General features: G+C 42.4%; 1 protein-coding gene across 1 annotated transcript; it reads right to left on the bottom strand.

Annotated features, from left to right (window-relative positions):
* Nucleotides 1–9,493: 9,493 nt before the first annotated feature.
* On the bottom strand, nucleotides 9,494–10,438 carry LOC141466861 (probable G-protein coupled receptor 141). The gene has a single exon (XM_074150964.1). The coding sequence runs from the start codon at nucleotides 10,436–10,438 to the stop codon at nucleotides 9,494–9,496; it is 945 nt and encodes a 314-aa protein (XP_074007065.1).
* Between the last annotated feature and the right edge of the window lie 4,092 nt (nucleotides 10,439–14,530).

Here is a 14,530-nt window from a genome sequence, read left to right as displayed (position 1 = left end):
AGAAGGGAGTCTTCAGATTCAGCAGTTACCTCCCTTTGGGGGTGGAGGCAGCTCTGCTTCTGGTGCTTTTTCTCCACTTCCCATGAGAGTGTGCAGGGATTACTGGGTGGCCCGTGCTCCTGAGCTCCAACAAGCCTCTCCTATCTCTGCTTCTGGCTTGAAAGTCTCTGAGCAATCATGGTGGAGGAGGGATTAAGAACCTACTGCTCTTCATCCAAAAATTCCGTAGGGAACTATCCCCAGATCTGAGAAGAACTTTAAATCCATGCAACCCCGCACAAATATAACACTTGCTAGTGATGCACTCCTTTCCAAAGAGCAGAAGGAAAGACTGAGGCCTGTGGATGGAAAGGACAGACTTCCAGAAACACCACGGCTCTTGGGCCCAACAAGAGGAATCAAACACCCAAGATGCTTAGAGATCAACCAAAGTTTACTAGAATAACTAGGAAAAGTGAGGTTTCTGTTGTTCAGTGGAGCAAGTGAAAGAAAGGAGAACTTTGCCTCTTTCATACCTTCGTACACCAGGAGGCAGGGTTTGACAGCGACCACGTTGGACTGCTGCAAGTCTGAAAAGGCTTCTGTGGTGGTACTCATATGGAGCTTCATCCACGGGGCAAATCATATACATTCTGGCAAGAATTAAAAGGAGAAGCTGATGTTTCTTTAATCCTAGCTGGTGGGCTACTCACATCCTTGCGAAGCTGCCAAACTAATCTCCTATTGCTCAGTGACAGTGTTGTCAGACCTCCAGGACCTCAGAGAGTACAAACCTTTCTGCAAGGAAAAGCAGTCATCTGGACCTTGAAATAATGGAAAGGCCCTGAAGTCCTTGCTCAACTCCCATTTTAAATACCTGTGAGAAAAAATGCGATTGCACTTCACAGAGGATGATAGCACTGGCTCAAGCCAACTCAGGTTTTATAAATCACGATGCTTTTAGATGTGTTTCCTGTATGCGTTTGAGATAAATAGAAGCCAAAAAAACAGCACAGGCATTTCACTGCTTTATCACTACTATTTCTCCCTTGGAATTTCATATAAAAGCCTTCTGGGTGGTACTGGCCTTAGCATCCTACAGCTGCTTTCCAAGGATGATGGGGCAGGCGGCTATTTCCCCATGGTTATCACCGACCCACGCTACAGATTTGTTTCCCAAAGTGTTTCACTCGCAGGATAACTGCAGCTGCACACACTTGCATGAGGAGATTTTCCATGATCCACGTCCCACACTCCTTTACCTCCTCCAACCACGTGTAACATCCCTTCAGCAGCTATTTACTCACTATGAGAAATAAGATCAGGGGAAAGAGTTTCTCTTCAAGAAGTCACACTTTTCCTCCAGGCAAATTCTGACCTCTTTGGGGATTTATTTTATTTAAATCTGAGAGAGAAAAAGCTGCCTTAAATACGATTAATAATTTGATCCAAAGTGCAAATGAAAATCAGGGAGGGAGTTTACATACATGTTTCAAACGTACATAGATTTATGTGTTTCAATTGTACATTTTCATTGTACAAAGCAGTTGAAATAAGCTTAATAGAAATAAGCACCTTTAAAAACATTCTATTTAGCTGTGAAGCTGAAGGCCCAATTCATCTAAAAATTTGAAGTTAAGTTCCTTTGCATCAGAAGATGTAAAGTCTCAAAAATAAATCCAGTGATTCTGTCCTCGGTTCAAGGGAGGACAGTGAAAGAGGCAATTAATTATCTTGTTTCTTTTTCTTTTTCACTAAGCATGGTTTTAGGCATGACTTTCAAACCATTGTTAGCCAGTATCAATCAGCTGTTATCCTTGAGAAGCTAAAAATGAATTGATTTTAAAGTTGCTTAGTAGAACTTCCTGATACTTGAAAATCCTCGTGATTTAAAAATGAATAAATAACATAGGTTTTTCCTGTTTGAGCCTTGGGGATTTTTGCTTTGCATGTTCAAATTTAACAATTTGAATAAAACTAAGGTTGTACCAAAATCCAATTTTATTTTCTAAACTAAATCTCCTTGGTGTAACACAAACCAGCGATTTAAAGATTTTTACAATCTTTTAACTTCTTCTTTAAAAATATGTCTTAAAGTGTGGTGGGTTGACCCTGGCTGGCGGCTAAGCTCCCATCCAATTGCCCACTCAATCCCCCCAGATGGATGGAGAAGAGAATTGGAAGGGCACAAGAGAGAAGAAAACTTGTGGGTCAAGATAAAGACAGTTTAATAAGGGGGGGGAGGGAGTAATAATTAAGTGATGCAAAAGCAATTATCACTTACCACCAGCAGACTGATGCCCAATCAGTCTCCGAGCAATGACCAATTTGGAAAAAGCCCGTATTACTGCTGAGTATGATATTATATGGTATGGGATAAGTCGGTACAAGTCGACTGTCCCAGCTGTGTCCCCTCACCACCTCTTGCCCGCCCCCAGCCCACTTTGAAGAGGGGCAGAGTGAAAAACAGAGAAGGCCTTGGCACTGTGCAAGCAAGGCTCAGCAAGAGCTAAAACACTGGTGTGTTATCAACGCAGCTTTGGTCACTAATCTAAAACACAACACCATACAGGCTGCTAGGAAGAAAACTAACTCCATCCCAGCCAGGCCCAATACAGAAAAGAAAAATGCAGTTTTGAAGCAAAGAGTTGAAATACCCGAAAATGTAATAACATACGAATCTTTTCAAACCAAAACCTTTTGTTCGTGGAAAAATTTAAAAAAAAAAAGAAAAAAAGTAATTTCAGAAAACTTTTCTGGAATACGGACTACTGCAGGAGCACAGAGAAGGTGTTTGGATTCCCCGTCCTTAAAGATTTTATAAACACAACTAGACACAGTCCTGGGCAACCTCATCTCAATTTGAGTTTAGCCATGCTTTGAGGAGGGGGTAGGACTAGGTGACCTCAAGAGCTCTCTTACAATCTATTTTTTCCTATGATTCTGTGATTTTAACTTGTCTTAATACCTTAGTGGTGAACCTTCCTTCCACATCTTCACTTGGTGTTCACAGCTTTGTGAAAGTTCAAGTTGCTAAATCTGGTTACTAAATATAGTAACTAACCTGCAGCAATTACTAATGTGGAGCATTTAGTAACACGAATCTAAATTACCATTTGCGTTTATGGGCATTCTGACCTCCAGAAGATTTTGTCCTTGCTAATATTTTAACAGCTATGGGGTTTTCTGCTACAGCAAAAAATACTCCTTGACATTAAAAGACACTAAACCACTTTTGTCCAACATTATTTTTTTTTTTTTTTCATTTTCACTTCACCAGTAACTGCAGTGGTTTCATACTCCTACACACTTTTGTAAAAGGTGTTGTTATGGTGATGTATTTCACATGCTGTATTTTTCCATATGCCTCTGTTACCACTTTTTTGGTGTCCCTTGTATAGTTAAATATGCCCACAAATGACTCGTTTGGGGTATTTAACTGCAGAACAGCTGAGATTTTTTCTTGCGGATTCATTTTTGTCTCACAGCTTGGCTTTACTTATTTCTCTGTGAACTAACTGCTTACTGTCCAATTTCACTTCGTCATGTTTTTCATGACGATCTTTCTTCATTGTTGCTTCCTGTTCTTCACAATCTTTGGGGTGAAAAGTTTGCTGATGGTGTTTGCCAACCTTGTTTATCTTCTGCACCCCACTGCTGCTTTCCTAAAGCACAGGAGAAAGGTCAGCCTTTCAAATTGCTGAATCAACTGGACATTAATACTGCTCGGTGAAACAGGCATCAGCTTGAGTTTGCAGTCTGCTGTTAGTGGTGGAGAGAATGAGAACCCCAAGTGTGACTATTTTTGCTGTTTTATTTGTAATTGAGTTTAGTGATGGTTTTTTATCAGTTAGGTTGATGGTTGGACTAGATGATCTTGATGGTCACTTCCAACCTAGACAATTCTATGATTCTATGTTTCCAGGTCGATTATTATTGAGACAAATGCATGAAAGTGTGCAATATCCACTCAGCCAGCCCCAAAAGGAGCATATTCTTGAATACCAGAGTAGCCCTCCAGTAAATTGCCTCTTTATTTATGACAAGATTGCATACAGAGGAGATAACGGCAGAGCTAACGAGACTGCGTGTATATATGGGTTACGTTAGTAATGAGAAACAGCTACGCCAATTAACTCTGCTCCCTAATGAAATTAATTCATGCAGTAAAAGATGCATAATAAAGTCAATACAAAACCAAACCCTATCAGTTTCTAATTCCTTCACCATGTGAGGGTGACATGAAGAATACCATGATTATGTATTATCGTGAAACAGTAATCATTGACAGGGAGAAAGGGGGGCTTAGTGTTTGTAGGCTGAGGTTGCTCCAGTTTCCACCAAAGAAAACAATAGGTTCCTTCCCTCACCCCTTCCTCTCCTCCAGACATACAGGCTGGTGAAATAGTGAACTATTATTTCTCACTTTTAAAGTTAATTTTGGAAAAAAATAACTTGATACATTAATTTGCATATGTATATTCCCTAAAAGCGATGTAAGCTGAAAATGCAAGGTTGAGTAGAAGCCATATAGTAACATTTTTTCCCACTGAGCTCACAATTATTTTCATGATCGAGACAATGGTAACAAGGGCTGTTGACACTTCCATTTTGCCCTGTAACATTTCAGTCAGCTTGCTTGCTGTCTTGGGGACAGTCACATCATCTCCATTGTTGCCAGCTGGGTGTTGACTTGGCCATGCCTTCTCATCTCAGATGTCAACCCACGTCATTCTACCTTGTCAGCCTGATCTGTCTGTGCTCCATCGTCCTCCTGGTGAAACCAGAGGTCGGTTTTGGAGTCTGGGGTAACTAGTGGTTGTCCACTGTCCGTGGACTCTGGTGGCAAAAAGCTATATGTCTGTACAGTCTGTGTGGGTGAAGGCTCCTGAGGTTGTGGGTGAATTTCATCTGATGGAGACCCAGGTGCAGGCTCTGTTGCAGCCTCAGCTCTGGCAGCACTGCCAATGGGGCCCTCTGGAGCTGCATGGGCTGTGGGGACAGGTGGTGCAGCAGGGGGGTCAGCAAAGACACCGGGTCCTCCTCAGTCATTAGGCAGTGGATGATATCCAGTAGAAGAAAGGTTGAGGTAGCCCACACCTGCGATCTGCTCCAAACAGCTGAGTACGGAGCCCAGTTTATTCCCAAGTGGTGAGCTGAATTCTTAGCCTACTGCACAAAGCGTATTCCCATAGACCAGTCACCAGTCCCACAAATTATTGTCTGCCATCTGCTCCACGAGCATCTCCTTAATATTGCTGTTTGGATGCTCTGCTAGTTCTTAGCTCTGAGAGCAGTCTGGTTTTCCATGCACCAAATTGAGCAGAGGCCACAAATGCTTTGGTTCTTGCGTGACTTGAGTAATTAATTCTGTTCTATCATGACCCTGCAATATAACAGAGCCTTCAAAAGTGAGAAAGGTGTCAAGAAGCTGTAGAACCACCTCAGCTGCTTTTTTTTGACCTAAGTGAACAGGGAGCACAACATTTGATGATGCAGTCCTGGTAAACCGTTATCCGCTCCAAGTTGCCCAGAGACATGGACTGCACGTTGATAAAGTCAATCTATTGATACGTTGATTGAATAGTGTTAAGTGCTCCTTGTTCAGAACACAGCAGCAAGCAAACAGTTCCAAGCAGCACCTTCTTTTTTTCTTGGCACACTACACGGAAGGATTTGAAGTGCTCGACAGCACCTCTGGTGATGTTTGCACACTTAGACAACAAGTGTTTCATGACACAGTCGTTGCCACCATGGCCAGAAGCCATACGTGTGTTTTTGATGACATCGTCGATACCCTCGTGCTCACATAATATGTGGGAGATTCCTCTTCCGTCCGCCTCCTCTTAATCAGATTCTTGGTGTCTCCGCATTGTAAAATTTCGTATCTAAAATGAGGGAAAAAGCGTGCAGTTTGTTAGCAATAATGCTGTGTGTCTAACCAGGAAAAGCAGCGATGTCTACACTTCGGGTTAAAAAAACCCAGAAAGCGCAGATTCTCCATACTCACTTTGTAAACAAATAGTATTCATGTCTTGACTTTGACTTGGGATTCTGTTTTGTCTTATTTATTCCAGCAATAGTTGCACAATACTCTGCCTTTGGGGTCATGTACTTGGAGCTTATCTTATACCTTTTGTATATTTCTTTTCTAAATTTAAATTCAAAGTCCTGAGGCATCTTCAGCAGGGGAGTTGGACTAGATGATTTCTATGGTCCCTTCCAACTCTAAAAATTCAGTGAAATTCAGTGAAATCTTCAGGAATGATTACTTAGTAAGTAGAAAAATCTGATTCAGCTCCCTCTTATGTACAACTGCTCTTGCAGCAATTTCTGACATATGCTACAGTCATACTGTGAAACCAGTCATTTTGTAAAATGAGTAATACCTTCAGCCATTTCTCAAAATGACTTGCAGTTATTTTGCAAAAGTGACAGAAAAGAGTAGGCAGGTATTATGCAAAATATCTTATCTCTGCCTCTGACCAAGCAGATGATCGTAATTGGAAATTTCCGCCTTCCTCTATAGATCGTCTCCTGCGTGTCAGCAGCTCCCCATCACCGCCTCTGCCATCCCCAGTCACATTTTGGATGCTGCTCTGGCCTTGTCTATGCTTTTGTCTTCAGGAATTATTCAGACTCTTCTCCTCCTGTGGCATTGCCTGGCAGCACCTTCACCCCTCCTGGGAGAAGCGAGCAGGGAGGGTGCCCAGGAGGGTGGGAGAGAGCAAGAAGCTGATGAGGGGCAAAACAAGGGGAGGCTGGAGGGAGCAGCAACCGGTCCTCCCCTCCGAGCCCCGTCGGCACCCTTTGCTGGAAGCATCACCTCTGCCACCACCTGGCAGGGCAATTCCTGTCGGTGTTAACCGGAGGCTTCGTTCTCTCAGGGCGGAGGCAGGCTCCTCTGCCAGGCACTAACTTTCACAAAGCGAGACAAGTTGTGGAAGATGTAAAGTTTGCGTAGACGGTCCCACAAAAAGCATGACTTGGTGCTGAACAGTATCACCGACCTAAAGCATAGAACTATGACCCCCTGGTTCTGTTCATTATCATCCTGAGTTGGCATTGACGTCATTAGCATCAATTTTTGTTTGAAAAAAAAAAAAAAATCCCACTGACCAGCATTTTTTGTGATGCTATAGTAAAGGGAATGTGTACAACTTGCGATTTTAACACATACAAGAAGAAGATTGGTTAAGCTGTATGGCCAGGAGGTACTGTTTGTAAACATACATTTTATTTTTTTGAAAGTCTTCTTAAATTCAGATACAAAATGCTTTTCGCTTATATACATGTTTGCAGGAGGGACTCGCTTAACTTTTTCAGCACATTTTGTTTGTTAACTACTTTATTGCGACGGAAAGGTTATAATATAGCGTTACAAAGGTACGCGGTGCTTACAGAAACACGCACGAAGTATTTTGTTCCACCAACAATGTCGCTATGTGAGGAAACGAAAATGTTGTGCCATTTCCCATCTTCTCTCCCACCACAAGGAATAACTGATTTGTTCGTGTATTTTTAAAGCAGTTTATTGCTTTCTTAATGGCAGGTAGTTAACCAGCAGTGAACTACACATTCAAGTTGACCCCTTCCATGTTATGAAAGTCTCTGTTTGAAAAGTTTACTGTCGAATCTGGCTGGTACTCATCTTTCTCTTTACCTTGATCCTTTTGGGGCAAACACCACCTCAGACAGTTTTGTCTCAGATCCACACACGCTGCAAGCTCTCACATTCCTGTCTTAACAGCTGTTGGGATTCAGAATATTTCCCAAGGGTAAGAGAATATGAGAACAGCCCCATATCTCACTTGTGTTATGAACTTCAGTGATTTCCAACTTATAGCATTACTTAGACTCTGACCTGAAAATACTTTCTCATGATCAGACCTCCCAAGAGATACAGAGGGACTTGAAGCAAGAAGGAAGTCAAGGAGGAAAGACTGTAGAGGATAAAGTAACCATCTATGAAGTAGCCATCTTTGGTGGGAACAAAAGCAACAAGCGTAGCAGTAAGAGTGTACGGGTACAGAAAAATGGACCAATCATTAATTGGTTGGTGTCTGATGAGCAAGAGATGTTGAACACACAGTACAAAGGATGTGAAAGAATCTGAAGTATGAAAAGATGGACTTCAACAGCGTCACGAGGAGCGACTGTCACTGGAAATCAATCAGCTGAAAAACTTTGCTATGTCAAATGATTAAAATAATATTCCACTTGCTTCAGATGAAAAAACATGACCTTATGCAGATGGCAAGAAGAAGAAAGATAAATTAGCCATTGCTGCTGGGTTACAGTAGTCAGAGATTTATACTCTTTGGGGGGGGTAGGTGTAAATCAGCTGAGCTATGAAAGCCTGAATATCTTTCACACAATTATTTTGCTGAATTTTTGCTCTTTTTTAGAGGAACGTAATTCTATCTTCAGAGATTGCAACTCACAATGCCTCACTAAGAAATAAAGTGCTTTTTAGCTACACCAGGTTTATTAGCTTTTTCCATCCCTCCAATCCAAGCAGTAACATTTTAACTTCTTCTACTAGTACAGGGTACAAAATTTATGGAATTGATTTGAAGATAAAGATGTTGTGAATAATTAGTTATAAACTTCAGAATTTCACAAAATCGACATAGGAGAAAAAGAGTCACTGTTACCTTGGAGACCAAAAATATTCAACTTTTTAAGAGAAGACAACTGCTGTCTGAGTGATCTAAAAAAAATTATTATCACTGTTAAATATTTTTTTTTAATTGAATAATTCTGTAAATAAAAATACATGCTTTTGTTTGGACTTACAATGTTCATTTCAGTAACAACGTGTAAGTTTTGTTGTTAGAGACATTTTCATAATGTGGGAAAGGGAACAAAAGTCTTTTCTGCTGCAATGATACCATCTCCAAAAGGTGATTTTAAGAAAATCTTTTAAGAAATAAATATTTATTGCTGGTTTGGTGTTAAAGAGTTGATTTAATGGTTCAATTCACTTAGAAAGTTACACTTGTCTTTACAGTGAAGGAACAGACCTACTCAGGAGGAACAATAGCTTCCCTGATTTTTATGAGACCTTGTGGGAAATAAATAAAAATATATCTGGAAAATTATATAGATCTTTACGGTTCAAAAATCTGTACTTTATTCCATGAAAAAACTGCTTTTCTATTTGTGTTTCTACATACTTTGCAGATTCTCTTGAGTCTCCTCCTAGTGCCTTTGACTTCACAAACCTCGATGTAAAAAACAGTAAGACGGAAGAGCCCATGCCCTTTCCGCCCTCTCTTGCAGGTGCGTCCACAACTCACGAGGTAGCGTGGTGAGGAGATCCCAGAGGTAACCCTCCAGTTCACCACCTGCGACGCTGGAAGTGGTTTGCCCCATTACTTCAGGAATCAGCTGTGCAGAGCTCCGTGAGAGTTTGCTGCGCTGCTTCCAGGGACCACCCTGACTTGCTGAGGAGGGGATTTGCCATGCTTGTCCAGGACCGTGCTCTTCCAGGCCCAGGTCCACCTTGACGCTAGCAGCAAGACAACCTGCTGCGGAGCATGCCCACCATTTGCTTGAAGAGGCGGCTTCCGCTCAGCACGAACGACAGCAGGTCCAGACAGCTGAGGGAAGTCAAGCTCAAAAAAACTTCATTGTAGCTTTCTAACTGGTCAAAATCACTCACATGCTGTATGTAGTAAACCCTGAAGAGGTGATAGGGAAGGAAGCAAATTATGATGACGCAGATGAAAATCAAGTTTTTCACCTGGGCCCAGAACTCTTGGTGTGACCAGAAGGAGGTGGAAAGTTTTCTCGACACTTTTACCAGGATGAAAATCTGCAGGCCCAAGAGGACACAAGTAATGAAAGCGACGGCTACAATTATGGTGTAGTTCAGGGCTTTCACGCTCCCTTGCTCCAGTTCTTTGTGGAACATAAAGCATGTTGTATTATCATATGAGCCTGAGCGTCCGTACTCAAAGTACAAGACTGGCACCACAAAGACCATGACGAAGACCCACACAGCAGCGCTTGCTGCAATGGCGTGCAGCTTCCTGTAGAACTCCACCTTGATCTTCCATTGAAAGAAGATGAGCCACCGGATGACCAGTGTGATCACATAGAATAGGAAGGTCAGGTACATGTGGATGTGCACCATTGCGCTCACCATTTTGCAAAATGGCATCCTGAATACCCACTTCTTGCTGACATAGTAGTGCAGGCGGAAGGGCACAGTGAAGAGGAGGAGGCTGTGCACAACGACTAGGTTAATGATGGCTGTAGTGGTGATGGACAGAGTGTTCATCTTGACCAGCACAAACGACATTGTGATGGACCCGATCCCACCTCCAGCAAAGGCGACTGAGTAGGCAGTAATAAGTATGGCACTCATGGTGGTGGTGTGAGCAAAGGCAGAGGAGGAGTCACTGCTGTTCCTGTTCTCTTCAATCATGTTCCTGAAATCTTCCTTGTACATATTCTAGAAATAAAAGAATACATAAAGACTAAGATAAAGGTAGGAATGAGAGGGCCCACCTGAAAAGCCAGCAAGGCTTTCCAGCTAGGTCTTGCCCAAGGGATAATCCTGGAATATCAGAGCTGGCACAAGCTGTAGTAACCCGTAGCTTTATCCAAACACCCTCCAGCCTAGAGAAAAATGGCTAAGAAGGTCAGGCAGAGAGGCTGCTCTAGTCCTTAAGAAGTTGCTAGCCATACCGTTAAAAGCAAGCACGTGTTAGTAATATGTGGGAAGAAGAGATCCACGGAGAAACGTGGTGGTTTTCAGCTCTCTGAGTTACAAGTCCTCCTCTCTTCTGAACACCTGTATACTTCTTCAGTGAAGATCAGAGGTACTGTTCCAATTTTGCTACTCATTCATCAGTTTGTCTATTTGCAACACAAATCTGCCCTTCCCAGGGCCAGATAACAACCATATGTTGTTCGATCAAAGCTACGCATTTCATTTTTTACCGAGAGCTGAGTTTTGCACATATGACAGTCAACTCTTTCTTCTCCACGGACAGTTTCTCTGAGTAAGGGATCAAACACCATGGATACGCAGGCTTCATGGAGATCCTGCTCAGATCCTGCCAGCCCCGTGGGCAGTGCTGTCCTGGCGCTCGGGGGACATTTCAGATCTAATGTGTGGTAAAAAGCTGTTACAAAATGGGCTGTTAGAAAACGTTAGAAGAGGACATCCTGGGTTAGTGCCAATAAGGCTGCTTGGCCCGAGCTCAGGCTAGGTGAGAGTTAATAGCAAGTTTAATAACTACGCTATACATTTTTAATATACTACTGCTTCAAATACAGATTAAATATAGTTCTTGTAATTCTAAATGTAGCTTGTGGTAGGATTTTTAAGTTCTACAAGATCATGTGGAGAAGGAAGAGGTCAAGTGTCTCAAGAGTTCAAGTTATCCTGAAGCATCCGTGAAAGTATCAAGAGGATGTCCACTCTGCAGTACAGGAAAGAAGCAGGGGAAACTGAATAGTGCTGGGCTCTGTACTGTCCCGGTTATACTGCTACTGCTACCTGAACTATCATTTAAAACTGACCCCGGTATGCCTTCCCTTTCCCCAGTGACTCCCACAATACAAGGGGGAGTTTTCTCATAAGGGAGGTTTTGCAATTTTTCTTTTAATACTGCCATGTTGTTAACCTCACAAAGTGTTTCCTCTGTTTCTTTGTACGACTGGTGTTTCGGCTTATTTTCATTTTTAGGCAGCACATACTGCCAAAAGTTGGGAGGGGAAAAAAGTTCTTTAGCAGTTCTCGCTTTTGTGGAAAAGAGGAAGTGCCTATAAAAGTTTATAAACCAGTTTTGCTTGCAGATATTTTTTGCCGTTTCTTAGCAATATGTCTAAGCATTCGCCCTTACAGTAATCAATATCTCCTTGTATGTTGAAAAGTCAGTTATTCTCTAGCTATCCCAAGGCATCTAAGACTCCAAATATTTTACTGTGATCAACGTAAATATACCTGCCATACGTCAAATCGATGTGTTGGTTTCTGGCGCTTACTGACCTTCTTCTGTTTGAAACTGCATTTCAGTGTTATATGGACAACTCGTTCCGGTTCATTATGAGAAGTAAAATGGGTTGCGATGAAAGAGCTTGTTCTCAAAAGTGCTGCTGATTGGCACACTGCAGCTCTTGCATCAGAAACCATGCAAGTTCCTTCCAGTTTTGTTCTTGTTTCTGAGAGGTTACATTTCAGCCTCACAACTGTGCAAGCCAGAAGGGATCAGCAACAGCCGTTCATCAGTTTCCCCAAACTGTTAAGCTTTAATTCCAAAAGATGCCTCTAAAGAGAAATGGCATTATCGCAGTGTTTTAATTTAAAACACATATTTAAAGTTTTAAAAGTGCCACGGCCCTAAAGGCAACGCTCTAGAAAAGGGGGTTGGTGTGAGCAGCCCCAGCAGCAAGGCTGCACGTGGAGAGGAAGGACCCCTCACCATCACCCTTGAAACGTGAACCAAAGACAGCAAGGAACAGATAAGCAGAAGTCAGATGTTTTCCTCAGACATTCCCATTAAGGGAACAGCAAGAGACCCATTTCTGTCTGCAAATACGCAACTGAGAGACTGAAATGCCGGTTTTTGCAGAATTTTGCAGTCATCGCTAAATCCCTTCATTGTAAGATTCTGCAGGAAATCTCATTTTCATTAATCTTCAAAAGAAAAGCTACCAGCGGCTGACAGGAGATTATCAGCTCCCCAGTATTAGAGGCATCCCACTGAAATACCATTGCGTGATGAACCCAGAGCTTAGCACGACACAGGGTACGTTTCACCGAGGAAACGCTGCTTTCTGGTGAAATGAGGTTTCCTATTGTACTGACATTCACGGAGCTATAACCTACTGGCCTGAAATACAGCTAGGAAGTCCTTGTGCCAGAATTTAACAGGAGGCAAACGGGATGAGGTTGAATGCGGGTCTTACAAGAGACTAATTAATTATATGACATAAGGCTATATCCCGAACCTCGCTGGAAACATGAGCTATTAGAAGTCTCCAAGAGTCAGAAAATGTCTCACAGAGAAGGAGGAACAACAGAAGAGACCACTGCGAGTGGTATCAGGCTATCTAAGAAATGATCTTCCCCCAACGCTTCCCCCTTGCCAGTGTCAGCTTGTGCAAGTAGAAATGCCAACAGAGGGCTTCCTCTATTCCTTTACACATCCAGAGGCAGAGAGTTTCTCCTCAACGAGGTGTTCTTGTTTCTGTGCCTTCCCATCTCCCCTAGCTACTGCCAGTTCAGTGATATTGCTCAAGTTTTGGAGCAAAGTTTGGTCTTACTCTGTATTAAGCTTCTCGTTACTTGGCTAAACTTCTGCTGGACGCGTGCTTTGAAGAGTCATGAGGCAATGAGGGGCAACCACTTCATTTGAATACCATAGCAGCTAAAGAGATATCTGCTGGTTCTGAGGGCTTGGGGACAATTGCCAAAATAGCTGTGTTTTAGTTTGAAAAAAGGAGGTGGATCGCCAAGAGGCCAGATGCTGGGTTCTTTCAGAAATATGATCAGCAAAAAGATTCTCGTGCATTCAGGACTCGTCGGTTATCAGTGTGGCTAAAGCCATCACATTCATCTCCCGCAGGGCTTCCCCGGACTGCTCTCTTCAGGCCACAGCATGACATTCACAAAAACTGTTCGGTCTCTCTCAAAATTTTCCCAGTCAAAGAATATTCATTCCAACCTTCAGGAACTTGTTTCTCTTTTTTCTTATTGTTAATTAAAAAACCCAAAAAGCATCAACCACATTTCCAGACAGAATTTGTACAACCTCAGCTTCCAGGCAGAGTATGTACTTCTGGTTTTTGCCTTCAGATTTTTAAATCTTTTGTAAAATTTTGGCTTTCCCTATAGATACCTGGAGATAAGTAGAGATAAGAGACAGAAGATGCTTATTTTCTCTTCATCCCAGTCATACCTGCGGCTCCTCTCACTGAACTCCGTCAGCATTGCGCTCTTACTTGGTTCTTCGATGAACAGCTTTGCCTTCGGCAGCGGTAAAATGCACGGTGCTAATTCACACCCGACTTAGCAATCCAGATCAGCCTGTCACGGGCTTGTTCCCTTCATTGCTTACTATTTTCCCAACCGGGTTCATCAGTAACCGTTATGTCACATCAACATGATAGAATCATAGAACGGTTAGAGTTGGAAGGGACCTTAAAGATCATTGAGTTCCAACCCCCCTGTCGTTATATCAACTTATTTAAAAACCCGAAAAATCTCATTTGTCAAAAACGATGACACTCACAGTCTCTGCCAGAAGGGGGCTCCACTATCTGTATAACAAGCGTTTGCGAAATTTATCCCTCTGTGTATGTCGTGCTGAGGGGCTGGCAAGCTTCACGCAGATTTTCACGTGTTCCGACAGTCGGGTTCTGCAGAAGCAGCGTTTGCAGCCTGCGTGAACCCAACTAAGAAGTCTCATTTGAATTTGGAGAGGAAAAAAGTTCAAGCCAAATCAAAGATTTCTGGTTTTGACAGACTTAATAAAACAGAAAAATGAGTGTTAGTCAGAACTGACATTTTTGCATTGAATTAGTCTAGGTT

This window comes from Numenius arquata, chromosome 7 (genome assembly GCF_964106895.1).
Source record: "Numenius arquata chromosome 7, bNumArq3.hap1.1, whole genome shotgun sequence".
Taxonomy (NCBI): Eukaryota; Metazoa; Chordata; class Aves; order Charadriiformes; family Scolopacidae; genus Numenius; species Numenius arquata.
Note: the sequence above shows the minus strand (reverse complement) of the source record. Positions and strands in the feature narration are given on the sequence as shown.

Coding starts and splice junctions, on each gene's coding strand:
- LOC141466861 (XM_074150964.1), bottom strand. CDS start 10,438: ATGTACAAGGAAGATTTCAGGAACATGATTGAAGAGAACAGGAACAGC.